Source organism: Primulina huaijiensis, chromosome 6, assembly GCF_012295235.1.
Source record: "Primulina huaijiensis isolate GDHJ02 chromosome 6, ASM1229523v2, whole genome shotgun sequence".
Classification (NCBI taxonomy): Eukaryota; Viridiplantae; Streptophyta; class Magnoliopsida; order Lamiales; family Gesneriaceae; genus Primulina; species Primulina huaijiensis.
The window spans coordinates 22,754,923-22,773,465 of record NC_133311.1 but is presented as its reverse complement, the minus strand read 5'-3'; the positions used below and the strand labels follow the sequence as shown (position 1 = coordinate 22,773,465).

The following is an 18,543-nucleotide window of genomic DNA, read 5'->3' as shown; positions in this document are numbered from 1 at the left end:
GTAATGGATTGAAAAGAGATTAGATTTGGTCATTATTATTTTTCGTTATCATGAAATAATTATTCCAAAAAATAAAAGTAAAATGCGAAGAATAAATCATCCCAAGTTTTTCCAGGGGTATTATTGTAAGTTAATTAGCGAGGAGGGTGGTCCCCATCCAGGAACACGTGGGGTCCATCATCGCATATGATTTATAATCGCGCCTCACCGAACTGAACTTTCGTTAGAGTTCCGGACATGTCCCATAACTCCGATGCCGCCTCACCGTCGACGCCCGGCGGCGCGAGGGACTGGGTTTTTCCTTCTTATTCCTTCGTTCACTCTACCCATTCTCACCACCAACGAAACTCCCGAAGAAGAAGATTCTCAACTCACCCCACGCAATTCAACTCGGCAGCCGCTTCGTTTCCGTCTCGCCCAGCTACTGATGACTCCACTCCAGTTCTAAGTAGCTATCCTTCCAAGTTTTCAGGGTTCAGACGGCGACGTTTCGAGTTCGGAAGGAACTATGAGAAGTCAACGGTGGCCGTTGATGATACTTCGGATAGAGGGGGAGTCGTGGAGATTAATCCAAAAGATGAAGTTTCACGCGAAGCCAAAACGACGTCTCCTGGGAAGAATTTTTTCGGTTTTCTAAGAGGAAGGTTGAGAGTTCGTTGGCAGTTAGCTTTTACCGCGGCAGTGAGCAAATATTTCCTCTCTCTTCTGTTTGTGTGACATTAGCGTACCACTCTTTAAGCACAATGTACGAAGGCGGTGGCTAGGATTTATACATCTCTTCATGATGAATATGGAGAGATTACGTTGTTTCACTGCATAGCTGTGAAGCGTAATTGTTACCTTAACCACACTTTTCTCTAACTATATAAACTACGAGCGTTTTCCTGAGAATTTTGCATGACTCGAGCTCCGCAGAGTAGAAGTTGATATTTTACACTGTGGTTGGGTGCAGATTCTTATAACGGTGCTGTCTTCGTTGGTACAGAAGAATTTTTCATTACACAATGAGATTATTGATTTACAGGTAACTCCACTAAATGTTTTAACCATATAAGATTTTTATTCTCAATAGTAGAAAGTAGATGAGTATGGTTCATTAGGTAATTTGAGATAGACGTGGTTTAGTGATTGAATTTTAGAGTACATGTAAGATGTGTAAATGATGGAGTATCATGAAATGTATGTTTTATTTGTCAACTTCTAAAATAATCTTGCCTGGTTGTTAGTTTTAAAAGGTATTTGATATGATTTGATCTAGTTCTATCCAGACATGGTGGTATCACGTCTAAAGATTTTTTGTAACAATTCACAGAATCAATTATTGCTCAGGATGCTGTTAATCATAGCTTGCTAATAAGCGTAATTCCACTCTTTTGCAGGATCAATTATCCAAGCTCAACGTGAGGTTAAAGCTTTGCAATCATTTGGACCCTGTAGATATTAATATCATGTCAAAACAGAATTTCTCTGTTGATGGTCTTCCTAGCAAAAGCATTAAAATTGTAGCATTAGCTTTTTCAATCATACTGTTGTCTTTCCCTTTATTACTCTTCAAGTGTGTTGACTATATCTCAAATTCAAGAAAGTCGCTGGACAATAACACAGAGGAAGTCTCTTTGAACAAGCAGCTCGCGTATAGGGTGGATGCCTTTTTATCTGCAACCCCATATGCTAAGCCTCTGGCTTTGTTAGTCGCTACTTTATTGTTGATATGTCTTGGAGGATTAGCGCTTTTTGGCGTGACAAATGACAATTTAGCTGATTCCCTTTGGCTTTCTTGGACTTATGTAGCTGACTCAGGGAATCATGCAAATTCCGATGGCATTGGTCCTCGGCTTGTTTCTGTTTCCATTAGTTTTGGTGGGATGCTTATATTTGCAATGATGCTTGGCCTTGTTTCTGATGCTATTTCTGAGAAGTTTGACTCACTCAGGAAAGGAAAAAGTGAAGTAGTGGAGCAAAACCACACTCTTATCCTTGGGTGGAGTGATAAGTTGGTATACCCTTATTTGATGTTGTCGTATCTGTTCAAGAAATGTTCCTTTTTCCACTCTGAAATGTTGCGCAGCAAAGATGTTTTTATTTTTACAGGCATCTTGTTTTTCAGTTTTTGTTATGTCATGTTACTAGAGTGCGATGCTGAGTGGCAGTTCTATCGTATCGACAGGGATCATTGTTAAATCAACTTGCCATAGCCAATGAGAGTTTGAGTGGAGGAATAGTGGTTGTCATGGCTGAACGAGACAAAGAAGAGATGGAGCTTGACATTGCTAAGATGGAATTTGACTTTAGAGGAACATCAGTTATATGCAGAAGTGGAAGTCCTCTTATACTAGCTGACTTAAAAAAAGTATGTTATTTCTTGGTTTTCTTCCATAGCTTCCTAATATTTCGCTTCTTTTTTGACTCGTTCTTAATTTGAGGTCCAAGAATTTCTCTTCACTAAGATGACAAAGGCTATTTGAGATCTATGGTTGTATATACATGTATGTGTATGTGGCTGTTTGGGCAATTAACCATATAATGGTGGAATTTATTTACCAAGCTAACTGTAAGAGATTTCCTAGGTATCTGTTTCTAAAGCCCGTGCTATAATTGTCCTCGCCGAAGATGGAAATGCTGACCAGGTTAGGCCGATGGAGGATCGAGCACATCTCAATACCGCTTGTTTAACATTTGATAACTATTTGAAGTTTCTTTCTTACACATGCAGAGTGATGCTCGTGCACTAAGGACAGTATTGAGCCTAACAGGTGTAAAAGAAGGATTGAGGGGACACATAGTGGTAGAACTTAGTGATCTTGATAATGAAGTCTTAGTTAGACTCGTTGGTGGAGATCTTGTTCAAACTGTTGTGGCACATGATGTAATTGGTAGGCTGATGATTCAATGTGCTCGACAGCCTGGGCTTGCTCAGGTCGGCTTATAGTTGTTTTACTAAGTTTTGTTTATGGTCCATTGAAAATGGTAACCTTTGTCATCCTCTTATCCGCTGTTTGTGCGTGACACTGCATACTGTTTTTTAGATTTACTTTATGTGATTGATTGAAACTTTGCTTCCCTTTTTCAGCTTTTCTCAGACTATTTTGTGGATTTGCCAGTGCAGATATGGGAGGATATTCTTGGGTTTGAAAATTGCGAGTTCTATATCAAAAGATGGCCACAGTTGGATGGGATGCAGTTTGAGGATGTTTTGATCAGCTTCCCAGAAGCTATTCCTTGTGGGGTGAAGGTAGCATCAAATGGTGGAAAAATTATTCTAAACCCTGATGACTCTTATGTCCTACAAGAAGGGGACGAGATTCTTGTTATTGCTGAGGATGATGATAGTTATGCTCCATCAACTCTACCAATGGTGCTCCCCTTTCCTTTTTACAACGTGTCAGTAGTTACTATTTCTGCATCTATGCCTATTAGCTTCAAAGACTGACAATGACCATCATATCCTACGTGAGATTCAAAGATACCTAGCAAACTCACTTGTCGAATTTTTTTGTGGTAATTAAAAAAAATTAAATTAGTTAATAATCATAAAAACAACAACAAAGAGGATGTCAACAATATTTTATCATCATCATCTTCTAACATAATCCGTCGTCACGTTTTACCCTCCACACTCTTTCTTGCAAGTTTGACTGTATATTTGAAATCATATTTTGCGAAACAACTCTTTTTATGCCAAGGGACTGAATTCGAGTAGTTGATAATTTATGTTGTCAATCTTATTCTTAGTTAACCTTTTTCACTTCCAATAGTTCGAGTTGATTGGAATCTCATATTACGATGTGGAAAAGGTAGTTCCTTTTTTTCAAACTTATAAAATGAACTTAATGGGGGGAAACAAATATCATAAGTCAGATGGTGGGCTTGCCACTCATGAAAGAAATGGTGTTGGGTTGGTTCCTGCCATGGAATTCAAGTGAGTGGGGCATACCATAAACAAAACTTACATACACAAAATTAATTTCGTTATTCAGGTCATTGATGCAACATTCATACATATTACCAGACCAACAAGAAAGTCACAGAAGATTCTACTTTGTGGATGGAGGCGAGACATTGATGATATGATTGTGGTAAGCCAGCTAATTGAAGCCCCTAATTCTTTCTCTTCTTCAACTGAATGCTGCAGGTCTGGAGAGGAAATCTACCACAGGATGAGATTGACCACAAGTCTTTTGAGCGGATACTTCTGTGTGGTTGGCGGAGAGACATGGAAGATATGATAACGGTAATTCAAAATACACAAGTACAGGTGGCTAGTGATATTTTGTCGATGGAGCTTAAATTTCTTGGTGATGCACCTGACCAAGAGATGATCTCATCACCTTGTTCAATAAACATAATGTACCTGCAGATTTTCAAATTTGAATATTCGTTTTATTTGTTTAAGGCTATATCCTATTCCTTCCAAATTTTGCTGTACATAAAGTTATTCTGTTCAAAATAAACTTTGTTGTTTGGATTGTTAGGTATTGGATGCTATTCTAGCACATGGATCAGAATTGTGGATGTTCAATGATGTTACAGAGAAGGAAAGAGAAAGAAAGCTAATCAATGGTGGCCTCGACACTAGCCGACTGGTGAATATAACACTTGTCCACCGTGAAGGAAATGCGGTCATACGACGTAACCTTGAAAGCCTGCCTTTGGAATCTTTTGATTCGGTAAGCTACATTGATCATTTGCTTGGTAATAGTTAGAGGTGAAATTGAGAAGTGATAGTTAGAGGTGTCACTGGGATAACACTTTTTTATTGTTGATCATTCTAAAACCTGATATATTTGACGACTCTTTCCATAAAGAAATGAGGCTGTTTTATTATGATTAAATCATTTTAACCAACCCAATTTTTTTTACTCGAGTTTCCTTCCAAATAATTTTCTCGGTGACGCAGATACTAATTTTGGCTGATGAGTCTGTAGAAGATGCAGCAATTAAAGCTGATTCTAGATCTCTCGCCACATTATTGCTGATTCGTGACATTCAGGTACATTAATTGGATGATTTTCAATTTATTAGCAACATAGATTCGTAAATTGTATTCAGCTCTTTATCACTTTTACTAAAAGTGATTATAATTTGGCCTTAATATTCTTTGCCCCAAAAACATTTTTGACAACGCAGAAGGTTCGACGGTTTACTAGTCTATGAATAAACTGGCATTAGAGTGTGGACGTGCCCTAACTGAGACAAAAAAGCTGCTAGAATGTACTAGCTAGAACCTGTGGACTGGAATTATTTTCTTTTCTAACAACTCACTCAAGTCTAGATTTATTAATCAGTTATATCTGCTTTAATTTTGCAATTCTGGCCACCTAAGATAAGAAGTTTGATGGAATTAATTATTCAACAACAAAATAGTTATTTCTGCTATAACATCAAATTACAACCTTAATCGATAAAAATAAATATAGATTTCCAATCCCTCCAGCAATTGAGAAATTCTTAATTGGTTCATTCTTGGAAGGTGCTGCCAGAGCTCTAGATCCTCAAATAATTTTATATTCCCGTGAACAGGTGATCTAAGGTCAACTAAAAGGAAATGTCTTTTCACCCACTCAGCTCTCTACCATATTTTATCCATATTCCAACTGGAATAAACTTTTAAACTAGTTTATTTTATTAACTATGATGTTATTCTTGGCCTGTCAGCCAAAGAGTTAGTTCAAATATTTACTAGTTATATGATATTCCAACTGGAATAAACTTTTAAACTAGTTTATTTTATTAACTATGATGTTATTCTTGGCCTGTCAGCCAAAGAGTTTGTTCAAATATTTACTAGTTATATGTTGGCATTGGCTTCTAACTCTCTCGTATGTTGGTTTTGAAACTCGGCCTCACTAATCCTAGATGGTCATTTACCCCAAAAAAACGTTGAAAGGTGAAAAGGAGCAAAATTGACATCTTAACCAGACATGCACGATGTGCCACTTTTTTTAATTACTGGTTCTGTGATTTTGGATTTTGAACATCAAGAAAAGATTAATCTTTGTTTCTCAGGCAAAGCGCCTTCCAATCAGAGAAGCCATGATTCCTCAAGCTTACAGAAGTAGCTTCTCGCAAGGCTCGTGGATTGGGGAAATGCAACAAGCTTCGGATAAATCGGTTATCATCAGTGAAATTCTTGATCCAAGGACTAAAAATCTGTTGTCCATGTCGAAAATCAGTGATTATGTTCTATCAAATGAGCTAGTTAGCATGGCTCTGGCCATGGTTGCTGAGGATCGCCAAATTAATGATGTACTGGAAGAACTTTTTGCTGAAGAGGTGCATTTCTGTTTAAAAATTTCATACAATTCAGTTACACCATTTTCTTGCAAAACAAAGCTATTTTTTTGGTACCATGGGTTTTCTAGAATAAATTTGTTGAATGGCGGATAGCTGACTTCTGATGTTTGTTCTATTTCTTATCTTTTGAAAATTCTGGCAAGAATAACGTGGGAATCTCATTTCATACCTATCATTTTTTTTGGGTCCGAAATGTTTGAGTTTTGTTTAATTCCAATAGAAAGAAACTAGCCCTTTTCACAACTTTAAAAGTATCCCCATGTTTTCTAGGGGTATATGTGCTGGATACTTGTCTGACCCACATCCAAGCTATGTGTGTCTGATTCTGCATGTGAGTCTTTTTACAAATAAAGGTGCATCATGGCTCATTGATTATTCACGTCTCCCCCCAGTAATCTTCTACAACCTTCTACATTTTACAGGGTAACGAGTTGCACATAAGAGGAGCGGATCTTTACCTGTATGAAGGTGAAGATTTGAGTTTCTATGAAATAATCTTACGTGCACGTCAAAGGAGAGAGATTGTGATCGGATATCGTCCATCCAATGCAGAAAAGGCAGTGATCAACCCCTCGGCCAAAAACGAGAAAAGGAAGTGGTCCCTAAAAGATGTCTTTGTTGTTATTGCTGAGAAGGAATAAACTCACTTGTCTATGTATTCTGCTGGATTGAGAATTTTGCATGCTTGACGTGAGTATATCGAGGAGCTCAGCCACAATGTCCGGTGTCTCGACATCTGCTTTTAAGTCTGCTACATTTTTGTGTTAGATCGACCGTGCAAAAGAGTCATTACCCATTTATCAAGATCATCAGTATGTTTAACCCAGTCAATGCCACCAATCTCTCTAAATACCCGGTCAGCAATATATTTGGACTTTGGAGCAAAGACTCGCGCACCAACTCTTTGGCCCGAAGCACCTTCGAACCCTTCTTTATTAGATCCTTGTTACTTAAGCTTCTTAGGTTCACCTCTAAAAATATGTGATACATGCATGTTTTTTATTCTGAAAAGGGGATTTTAATGTTATTTAATTTCAGGTGAGAGGATGTAGGATTAACTTAATCGTGTCTCGTAAGTGACATGTAATTATTTTAATAGTACATGAGATACTTTTAAATTTTAAAATAACTATAACGAAATGACTTATGATGTCATAAAAATATTATTCCGAATAAAATAAATATTATGTAAATTTAAACAAATAGAAGAATATTCTCATTATGTGGATGACAATGTAATGACAAAGTTTTACTTTGAAAGAGACATGCTTGCCTAGCATCCGTTAATTTGAGTGGTGATATGATCGGATTCACACCTCTATTTGTCAAAATTCTACCCGAGTCTGACATCAATGCTTGAAAACTCTAACGTGCCACGAAAATTTTGTTACCAGACTAAGCTACAATAAGTTCAACAAAGCAACATTATCTACATTTCCTCGGATTCAGGTTTGCTGCCATCTACCAAACGACTGCCCAATCTAACGATGTCTTCGACCAGTATTTTTCCATCTAAAGCAAAGAAAAATACCAAAAAACACGTTAAGATTATATTTTGATGGCACAAATCTCAGACGGGGAAACAAAAAGCCCAAAAGTTTGTAAGTCATTGAGGTGTTCAGGGCCTCAGGTACAACCAGATCAGTGTTAATACTAGCTCAATTTAAGTTTGAAATTCAGGATTTTGTTGGGTAAAGCTAATGAAAACCAATCTCGGTTACCTTTCTATTTCTCGAAAAACAATCAGTCTTAATTATGTAGCTGTTAAAAAGACTGATACAATAAAATCAAAACAAAATCAACAATATATTTGAGAAAATATATTTCTAGTTTTCTTTAATAACCAAATAAAAAAGGAATTCTCCGACGAAATTCATGCTCCAAACATAGCTTAAAATGCAATTAAATTGGCTGTTATGTGCAAACAAGGAGCAAAAGGTAACTAACCTGCATCTTTGGCAAGACTGCTGACAAGTTCTTGCACTCCCTCTTTATCTAAAGTGTCTTTCAAGTACAAAGCCGCAGAAGCCACCTCCTCAGGGGTCACTTTACCATCATAATCTCTGTACACGTGTTCAATTATTATTTACTAGACAATACAAAATCATACCTTCATAGATCGCCTTACCGACACTAGCCAAATACTATGTCAAATATCAATTAGTGTCAACAGAGAACTTGGGACGAAAAGTTCAAAAAATTCAGGAATCATTCGGAGAAACTTGAGCACGATATTCCACATAATTTCGCTAGTCCCACTCTCTATATAGGTATGGTAATTCGCTCAGTCTGTGAATATCAAAACGAAAACCCCTACAAAACGAGAATGATTCACAAGCTAGAAAGCTGTGAATGTATTGCATTTGGATTTGTGGATTCCAACTAAATTCTGTTATATATTTCTGTAACCTGGAAAGATTTGATGATAACCTCAACTGCACTGAACCACAAATGCGGGTATCCATTTTAATTTTGACAATCTCGACATTAAAACATTCCCAGATCGGGTTGAAATTCTGGGAGAATGGCAAAATGCAAAATAATTAGGACATTATTGTTCTACCTGTCAAGTATTCGCCAATGGTCACCAATTTTTGCATCTACATCGTCAATCTCTTTCTCAAGATCTTGAAGCATGGCACCGACCTGGACCAAATCATCCCAAATAGAGTAAATAAATCCAGTTTAGCTACATTGGGGAACTCTAAAAGATGTCCCAGCTTGTTTTCACTCGGACCTTGCATTTTCTGTTCTTTTCGTGGGTAGCTTATCTCTATTTTCTAAAAATTTTTTGTATTAGATAGTACTAAATGTAAGGAATTTAATTATCGAGGATCGTGAAAAGGAAAAAAACCATACGATGAAAAACCAATACCTTATCTATGAGCGCAGATGAAACATTGTCACTCTCAGGTTTAGCATCCTCACTTTCATCACTAGCAGCTTTGTATGCCTTCATTGTCTCTATTTCACCATCTGTGCCATCTTTATCCACTATGCTATTGTACAGCTCAATCTAGAGATGTTTTTAGAAATCATTCCAAGCTACAGACACCGCTATTTTTAAATATATTCAAGTGCATTCACAAAAATTACAACAAAATGTTCAAAAGCTTTAGCGACATGGATTTTCAAAATTCTGATATTTTTAAATAACGAAGCAAACTTCAAGGATCCACGTTTAATTTCAAACAAAAATATCGTGTCCCCAACAAATTTGGAACTAAGAAGGTTTGGCTAAATTTATTTTAACTAGCTTATAATTATAGAAATTTATCATATTACTATAAAAATAATGTGAGCAATTTACAAGTTGTTTAATAACTTATTTTTGACGTAAGCTCTTTCAAAAAAATTTACCAAATTGTTTTTCAGTGCTTATAAGCTCTCAAACAACTAATAATATGTTTTAAAAAGCTTGTAAGCTCTGCCAAACATTCTCTAAGGCTTATCTGAAGATATGATTCAGAGAGTTTAGGAGCTTAAAAATCAATTAAGATGTTTGGATCAAATAAATCAAAAGAACATAAATATGGTTATGTGTTTGGTATCATAGTATATTTTTATTATGATAATAATTACAAAACGAACATAATACAAACAACTCATTTTGACGTCTTATCAGCTATGCTCAAAAAATTTACCAAACAAATATGTTTTAGAAAAAAATATATGAAACATGTCATAATGATTAGAGTTCAGAGTTTATAGTATAAACATACCCAGTTGAATACTCATTGGATAACAGCTCCACCAACCTATACACATTCAATTAAAGGTACACCAAAAAGTCGTTACATACCTCTTTATTGACTAGACTGAGGAACTCTTCTCGCTCCCTGCTTACCGACTGCATAAGACATCAAAAGGAAGAAAGAAAATTTTAAGAATCAACATAAATTTGAAGAGTACAAAGTTATAAGGAATTTAAAATCCCAACAACTGGTAATTACAGAAGCAGAAGCAAGAACGGCTAATGCACGGCTAAGCTGACAAAGCTTTTCTTGCTTATCGACAGCTCTTTCTCTGGCTTGTTCTTGCGCTGGTCTAGCAGTTGATAATGCCATCTCCTTCAAAGCCACGTCTTCTTCAACACCAGCGGATTCTTTCTTCTTGGTCAGCTCTTCTTCCTCTCTTGCTTCTTCCTCCTACAGTCAATTCCATTAAATATTTTTAAAAAAGAGTAAAACAGTGAACCACACATGCCCAAACCAATGGACATATCAAGAAGCACCTGACTCTTATAGACCAAAATTGATCGAGTTTCTTGGGAACAAAAAAATTCATAAAACCTTGATAAGTTCTTCCTGCATTTCAAGGAAGTCCAACTTCCTCCTCCTTTCTGCAACAGAATCTTCAGATGGCAATGATGTGATGCCCACAGTATCTACGACCTCATCTGGTAGCGAAGATAATGTAGCTCGAACGGCTTCTTCTGGACTTATATTTCCAGATACCGCAAAGGCTCTGCCAAAGAGATAAACTAATTATATGCTTTTCAACAATTGCTAAGAAGAACCAAAATAAAAATTAGACGGAAAAAATAAGGAAGCACTCAGATGAACCTGGAAAGAATCATAAGTGAAGAAGGAACAGAGTGATTCAAAGATAAATCCAGCCAATCACGCAGCTGCAATGCAAGTAGACAAGTTAATTTAATTGTGACAATTTCTGTTCTTACAACCAAGCTCAAAAAAAATTCCGCTACCAAATTAAAGTGTGGCCCAGAAAAGATTTGGTTGAGAATGAACAGAAAATTCTGACTATTTTAAATAGACATGCAGAACTAATTTTTCTTACGCTTAAAAAAATTTAAAACGAGTAAGGAATACAAATTATAGTGTTCTGAAATTTAAAGTTTCTAGAGAGTACCACTGCCATAAAATAAACTCTTTCATACTTGCTCAGGACTTTGATTACATTTTCATGTAGCATAATCAAAGGCTTCAGGTTTTAATCTGGTGGTTCTTGATTTACTCTTCACAAGTTATAAACGCACACAAATCATAACCCTTGAGTTTCTAGAGACTGGACTTGGATTGCATTTTCATGTATCAGATTACACACCTGTTGAAATTTAAATTTTTGCTTCTAAATTACTGTATATTCACTACAATGTTGTAATTTTTTGGTCTTACAAACCTGTTGGCGCATTTCTTCCACAGAAAGTATTCCAAGCATGCCTCGCTCTCTACAATCTTCACGAAGCTCAGCCTCTGATAGAGACTCCACACCCTCTGCTTTAATCAATTTGTCATCATTCTTGATCCTGGATAAAATTATCAAAGAAAATTAGTGATGAAAAGCCAATCAAATGGCCCTACTTTTTCTAATTTAATTACTCTTGTTCAGGATCCATAGTTAAATATACAGAGTGGAGAAGAATGATATGTAGGCATGTTTTATACCCCAAGTCATCAATTCATTAAAAAGTAAACTACCATACGCTTAGGCTCTGATAGACTATCAGAATTTGTATATAATGATTTAGATAGAATGTGAGAAGTGGAGACCTTCGCAATCTGTTTCGCAGCATATACCGCAAATAAGAATCAGTTCCAATGGAGCTGATTCCCATGTACTTGCACATATTCACTAAACGAGGCCTGTCAACCAAAATAAACTTTACCAACAATTACAATAACTAAGAAATAATGATCTCAATATTTAATAATTGATCAATGAAAGAGACTACGAATATAACAAGCCAAAGCTTTACCTACCTGCTGATATTATCTAATGTGAGTTCATCATTGAACAACTTAGCAAATCCTAAGATTTCCTCATTTGAAACACCAGCACCGGTTCTAGCCTGCACCAAAGCTAATATAAATATAAAATTATGGAGTAATGCACTTGTATTGACAAATTGATAGTTTGGCACCGACCCGGTTCAGAAATTCATCAAGGTCCTCTGCTGTTTTCTTGATCTCTCCACTCCGTGTATTTTGGACTTCTTTCGCCATTTCTTTGACTGTGTCTTGAAGAAACTTCGCATATTCTATTTTGGCCATTAACCTTCTTTTTAGTGCTTCCTACATATGTTCATGATCGGCAAATTTAACATCCTATAAAAGAAAGCTCAAGCAAGATAATGAAGATCGAGAAATATTACATATGGAGCACACAACTGCATGTGCAAGTCATTTTGTGCTTCAGCATGGCTTAGATTGGTTTAGTCGACTCTAAAAGCTAAGGCATATGCAAGGAAGTAAATTTCTGAATTAAAAGGTCACAAGTCCTTATTTTCAGGCACATAAACTAATAACCCAGCAGAAAAGTACTGAAACAGAAAGAAAAAGAACTATAATGCCCTTGGCAAAGGCATCTGAAATGATACATGCCAAATGCAGCAATTGACGACGTCAAATTTTCAAGTAAGAATGAAAGAGTCTTGCATCTGAAGTTATGGAGTAGTCCACTTCTCTTTTTATGAATGGCATGAAGGTGTGCTTAGTCATTATAGCACTTTTAATAGGAGATATGTCAATGACTCCTCTTTTTTTCCAAAAGTTTACAAAAAGATATACTTCTAAGTCGGAACTTAGAACCATACAACTTCTAAAAATGTATAACGCCAAGCAACTACAAAAACTTCGAATGCTACTAAGAAGCTGAAAGAGGAAGTTTCAGTAAATTCATTGATTAGCAAATGGATACTTGAGAGTATCCAAGATAGTATAATTTAATACAACACAACTTCGTGTATCAAAGAAAAGTCATTTCAAGGAGGAATCAGTCAAAGCCTCATAAATGCAAATCAATATGAAATGCTAATCTAACTTTGATATTGTTGTCGTACTAAATGATTAAGTCTGTTGATAATACTGTGTTTAATGGGTTTATTTCCTTCTAATTTGTTACGACCATGAGTGTGGTGAATACCTCTTCTTTCATCTTGTCCTGGAATGTTGATGGTAGCATGTTTGGAAAGAGCTTCAGGAACACAGGCAACAAAAATTCCATGAATGGAACAATGATAAAAACGGCGAATGGAACTAGCCTAAACACATCAGCAGTAGTTCTTGTGAGCTGTTGCCTCTCCCTTCTGGAGAGACTTTTTCCTCCACCAAGTTTCAGCAATAATCTCGAACTGATCCTCACATCAGCCCACAGAAGCTTACAGCCCAACCAGTAATGCTTCAGTGTTGATACAAACTCATTTTTCCAGTGAACAAGTTTCTTGGCCCAGTCTTCCCTGAAAGTATAAAGAATAAACCATATAGAGAAGGCAAATTGGAAAGTGATGCACAGATAAAAATAAATTCTACCTGCTCATGGAAGCCACAGCTCTCAGAGCCGGACCAATACCTAAAAATTTGGCCCAAAGTCTTTTTAAAAAGGACTTAACAACATTATGAGATTCTTGCAGCTTTTTAGCTTTTGCCTTGGCTTTGGCGGTGCTTAGACCTACAACAGCTTGATCACAATCTTCAGGAGATGCTTCCTTTCTCTTTTCTGCAGCCATTTCCTCAGTATCTTCATTGTCACTGCCCAAATCTGGTTTATTTGCAGTTGCTGTGGAAGCATATCGAGTATATTGAGACATCAACTTGGCACCCACCAGAGAATTGAAATTCGACCTTCCAGTACCATAAAGAAATGTGGAACTCCCATAAGCTTTATGCCTAATTATATCACATAATGAGAAATTTAAAAGTTCCTTGTTTAAAATGAAAGTTTGATCATCATTCCTTCTATGATCTGAAGTATGAGAGAAGTTGTCTGTGACAGAGCTAAGATTGCGAGAGTCCAAGTGCTGACAGGATTGCCCCTGACTCAAGGTACTTTGAATAGAACGAACAGGAACCACAAAGCAATCTGAAAACACCTTCCTCCGCCTCAAAATTGCCAGAGCAGCCATCATCAAGAGTTCCTCTCTGCATGTAGAAAACTCGAGTCAAACTTCATAGACTTAATACTAGTTATGGAGAGTAGGAATCTTTCAAATTCTAAATTCTAGCAATTAACATAATTTAAACTCAAACTTCGCTATCGTACGTGTATCGCGTATAGGAGTCTTTCAAATACTAAGTTTTTTTTTGGCGTAGACAGATTCTCCAAAATGGTGATGCATTAAGCAATTAGGAGCGCAACTTCTTGTACAAAATACATATCTAATTATCATCAAATTTATATCACAATCTGATACAGTAGTTGTTAACAGATTACAGTACAAAATAAATATAGTCTTGACATTCGTCTCCACTGCTGAAAACACTAAAATAACAATTTCAAATCATTCAAAACCGGTCTCTATTGTTTCCTTTTGCTGGTAAAAATATCGGATTTTTAAACTTTAATTCTTTGAAAGGATCCAATTAGGAGTGAGGCGATAATGATGGACCCTAAAATTTTAATGACGTGATATGTGACTTCTAGGGTAAAATAACTAATGGAGTCATTTTCTGATAGAAACATGTTGGACGTCATATAAATGTAAAAGTTCGTTCGAAATATCAGCACATTTCTAATAAAAAAGTATGGCTTTTATGGAAAAGAAGAAAGAAGAGAAGCGGCAAATGGGTGGCATGCCTCACTTTGATGAAGTTGCTGAAAACAAGAGCACTAAGAAGTTGAAGATGTCCTAACAAGAGGAAATGACCAACATAATTTTCATCTGGAGAAAGTTCTAGCCTTGGACCTAATTTTCAAAGAAGGAAGCCAAGACACTCTGATGGCTGATGAAAAGACAGATAGAAAACAATATTGTGTTCGAAGAATCATAGACTAGTTGACCTATTTTCACATACATGAGAAAGAATCTGTAGACTGGTTGACTATTCTCACATAGATGAGAAAATACTTAAATTGCTAAACAAATATTCACAACGTATTGGGCACACAAACGTGGTTCAAGTCTTTACGAAGCAATATTTTAACGGGCAAATATATAATATAATTATACTCAATTATTTTTTATTGAGAAATTCCAATGTACAAAGCAGCTCGTCACTTAAATTCGATACCTGAAGATTTATTCTAAATTCCTCATGTGAAGAAGGTATATGATGGGGCTGCAATGCTTAATGGATGCATATGTAACAGACCATAAGCCTTGAGCCTTACTAATTATCATATATCCCTGCACATGACCCTATGGTATGACAAGTTATATAGAATTAATCTGAATAATATAATTCAAAATTTTAAGAGTTTGAACGCAAAATCATATCATTCAAATTGTCCCGTATAGAACCGATTCATATTCCAAACTCGAGAAAGATCCATCAAGAATCCAGTGTTTATAGAGATTTCACTTTTTCAATAGATTTATAACATTATCACAATTTCCTAAATATTCCGTTATTATAAAAAAACACAGAAAAATATGAATCGAACTGAAGCAAATAATTCCAACCACAACAATCTAAGATACATTTGATATGTACTTGAACCTTCGATAGATCCCAACGTATGCTGGCTATGACGGAAAACTTCAAGCTGGGCCATTGTTAAATCAAGCCCAATACCTGAGTTTCTTTAAGATTTATTAGTTTGGAGCTCAATACCACATAATGAAACCTCTATATTATTGATTTCTGCAGTTTCATTCGACACTTCCACAAGTGTCACACAGTACATGGAATTTTACTTTTTCATTATTCAAAGTACAAAGTGTTCGATGAATTGTTTCTCCTAATTTTGGCAAGCTTCTGTAAACATCAAGTTTTCGTAAAAGAGAAAGTGTCAGCAACAAACCTGATGGCGCGATCCTTGTTAAGATCCATGTTCTCTTTAAGGAACTTGCTTTTATTTTTAGTTTATTTAAAAAGAAAAGGCTCTTGAAAAAGTCATGTCTAATAAAACTCTTTCTCTAGCCAAGCACTTTTGTACTGCTGGCCCAGAAGAGTAGAAAAAAGTACTAAATGTGGCATTCTGCTGCTTCTGGATGAGCACCCATAACCGACATGTGCTTTGTCAATCATGGTTGTTATATAGATAGCGTAGGTAACATAGCCATAGCCTCACCGCCAATCACAACTATTTCACCATCTTTGAAGCATGTGGTCACAAACTTCACCCTACAAAGTATTATTACACATCATTCCATAGCATCAAAACGTGAAGCAAACTTTGAATATGTAGAAACAAATTTCAGCCTAACGTGACAAGCTTGAGGAAACTTACAAAAAAAATTATTTAATCTGTCTAATGTTTTTCGCCTGTACTTGTCCAACAACTTTATCTCCAACGAAAACTGGTGACCTGAAGTTCAGTTCTTGCTCCACATACACAGCCCCCGGCTACACATTTTACTCAATCCATCATTAAAAATGGCTTCACCAATTATTCTACGCTATGAAAAGAGCATGATTGACAAAAATGAAAACAAAATAGATGATGCTTACGAAGTGGCAAGCAATGATTCTAGGAAACAAAGAAGCCACCAGCATTTCCGGAGACAGGGATCTCTGTGAAACCAGCTTGTTTGCCACATTTCAAATCAGAGTGTAATGGGTTGGAGTCATGGGTCAGTTTCGAATATTCAGCAATGTCAAAATCTAAAAAGGTTCTAGCGCTTCAAAATGCCGCCTGTTTTCAGCACATTTTCCGAGGATAATGAATAGTGCCTTAAAGAGAATTTGCATTTTAACAAGGGTCGCTTCATCGGCATTGCAGCGGAGGCTTTCTCTGTTTACAAAAAAAATGATCTCTACAAATATTGCAGCTAAATTTCTGAGAAGTTATTCATAGAACAATTTGTATTCTGAATAATGAATCGTGGATCTTTTTTGAGTTTCATATCACTGGCCGGCTGTTTGAACCTATACATCTGCAAATTGTTGGACAAAGAAACCAAAATTCCAAGGACTAGTTTGGTTTTATTTCCGTTCCCAACTTTCTCTTCCTCCAACTAACAAGAAACATTAACAAATTATTTTTATTCTCTTAACCCAAAGTCTTTTTACATCTCCAATATAATAATGACTTCTAAATCTCCTCCCAATATACTCAATTGTTATCTAAGAATATAGATCAAAATATTATTAACATTTTCCACAATTTTATCAAAAAATGATTATAACATTTCCAAAAAAATAAAAATCAAACATATTTTATGTTATTTTCTCAAAAAACTTCCCCGATCATTTTCTAAAAAACAAAACCAAACAAGCCCCAAATCTTTCACTGATTTGTCAAACAAATTTCCATTTCATTCACGTCACTCGCTGAAGGTAAAGAATCGAACTCAAAACAAACCAACTTGTTAAGCAAGAAAAAACCGAAAATCAACTAATCGATCACAGATAAACAAACTTTTCGCGCAAGAAAAAACAATATCAAAACATTCTGGACGGATCTTACACGGAAAAACTGGAAAAAAAATTTCAAAAATGTGAAGACATATCAACTAGAAACGAAAAGAACGCAGTTCTTGTTGTGTTTGTGAGATTTCGGCACGGAAATACATCGAGATTACTTACAGATGCAAAAGGTAAGAAGCAGTAATTGATCCGTGAAATGGAAGAGGAGCGTGCCTCAGATATATTTATACGTATAATAAGCGGATGTTTCGTTAGTAAGAATACTTGGGGAAGGGTACAAGAGAGGTTTTATCGGGAGATACTAGATAGTATGTGGACGCGTGTATCGTTGCCACATCCATCCCCCATATTATATTTTATTTAAATTAAAAAAATTTTATGTTTAAAGAAAAAAATTTTAAAACACTACCTGTCCTGTCCAATGTAATTGCAAAAAATTTAAATCTATTGATGTTATGAAATTAAATTTTCTCTCCTTGACATTTCCAATGCAATAAAATTAATATTATTTATTTAAAATTAACTAAAATTTAAAAATTATAAAAATCTAGATTAAGTTTCTCACTTTGGCCGAAACTTTGGCTCAGTCCAACATTTGGTATTAGAACTAATATCATGTATTTGATTTTCATTGTTTGCAATAAATTGTTAGGTACATTAATGGTTCACGTTGGACAGAACAATCGAACTGTGGCATTTGGGGTTGTTGTATGGTTTCAAATATTTGAATCACACTATTACCATAAGTCATAATTTTTAGTAAAACGATACAATTTCAGTCCTACAAGATATGTGTCAATTCAACTCCTAAACAACATATTCAGGTTTATCTGAATATATGGGAATGCCATGTTGATGTTAGGGTCTAGCAAACTGTAATTATTATTGTAAGTTGTATTTTAATTATTTAAACTGAAATTAACAGGCATAAAAAATATTCTAATATTCATTTTTTTAAAAAACAAATATTCAAATAAAG

At 35.7% G+C, this 18,543-nt stretch overlaps 2 protein-coding genes across 4 annotated transcripts; one reads left to right on the top strand and one right to left on the bottom strand.

Moving 5' to 3' along the window:
• Positions 1-161: 161 nt before the first annotated feature.
• LOC140978444 (ion channel CASTOR-like) lies at positions 162-7,430 on the top strand. 2 transcript variants are annotated; one of them, XM_073443473.1, is made up of 12 exons: positions 162-681; positions 953-1,024; positions 1,380-1,997; positions 2,168-2,350; positions 2,568-2,627; positions 2,714-2,917; positions 3,107-3,355; positions 3,978-4,076; positions 4,473-4,667; positions 4,898-4,990; positions 6,007-6,273; positions 6,717-7,430. In XM_073443473.1, exons 1-12 carry the CDS (start codon positions 238-240, stop codon positions 6,933-6,935), a joined length of 2,703 nt encoding a protein of 900 aa, XP_073299574.1. In that variant the 5' UTR covers positions 162-237; the 3' UTR covers positions 6,936-7,430. The 2 variants fall into 2 exon arrangements, with proteins under 2 accessions (XP_073299574.1, XP_073299573.1); XM_073443472.1 differs by lacking the exon at positions 3,978-4,076 and adding an exon at positions 4,133-4,231 and having other exon boundaries at positions 166-681.
• A 211-nt stretch (positions 7,431-7,641) lies between these two features.
• Positions 7,642-17,859, bottom strand: LOC140978445 (uncharacterized). Of its 2 annotated transcripts, XM_073443474.1 has the most exons (18): positions 17,724-17,859; positions 16,647-16,929; positions 16,426-16,541; positions 15,997-16,319; positions 13,566-14,174; positions 13,180-13,492; positions 12,183-12,329; positions 12,018-12,106; positions 11,808-11,900; positions 11,437-11,563; positions 10,860-10,924; positions 10,587-10,761; positions 10,248-10,442; positions 10,097-10,144; positions 9,170-9,310; positions 8,858-8,940; positions 8,242-8,357; positions 7,642-7,806 (listed from the first exon to the last, which is right to left on the bottom strand). In XM_073443474.1, exons 4-18 carry the CDS (start codon positions 16,023-16,025, stop codon positions 7,724-7,726), a joined length of 2,313 nt encoding a protein of 770 aa, XP_073299575.1. In that variant the 5' UTR covers positions 16,026-16,319; positions 16,426-16,541; positions 16,647-16,929; positions 17,724-17,859; the 3' UTR covers positions 7,642-7,723. The 2 variants fall into 2 exon arrangements, with proteins under 2 accessions (XP_073299575.1, XP_073299576.1); XM_073443475.1 differs by having other exon boundaries at positions 16,426-16,503; positions 16,647-17,746.
• Between the last annotated feature and the right edge of the window lie 684 nt (positions 17,860-18,543).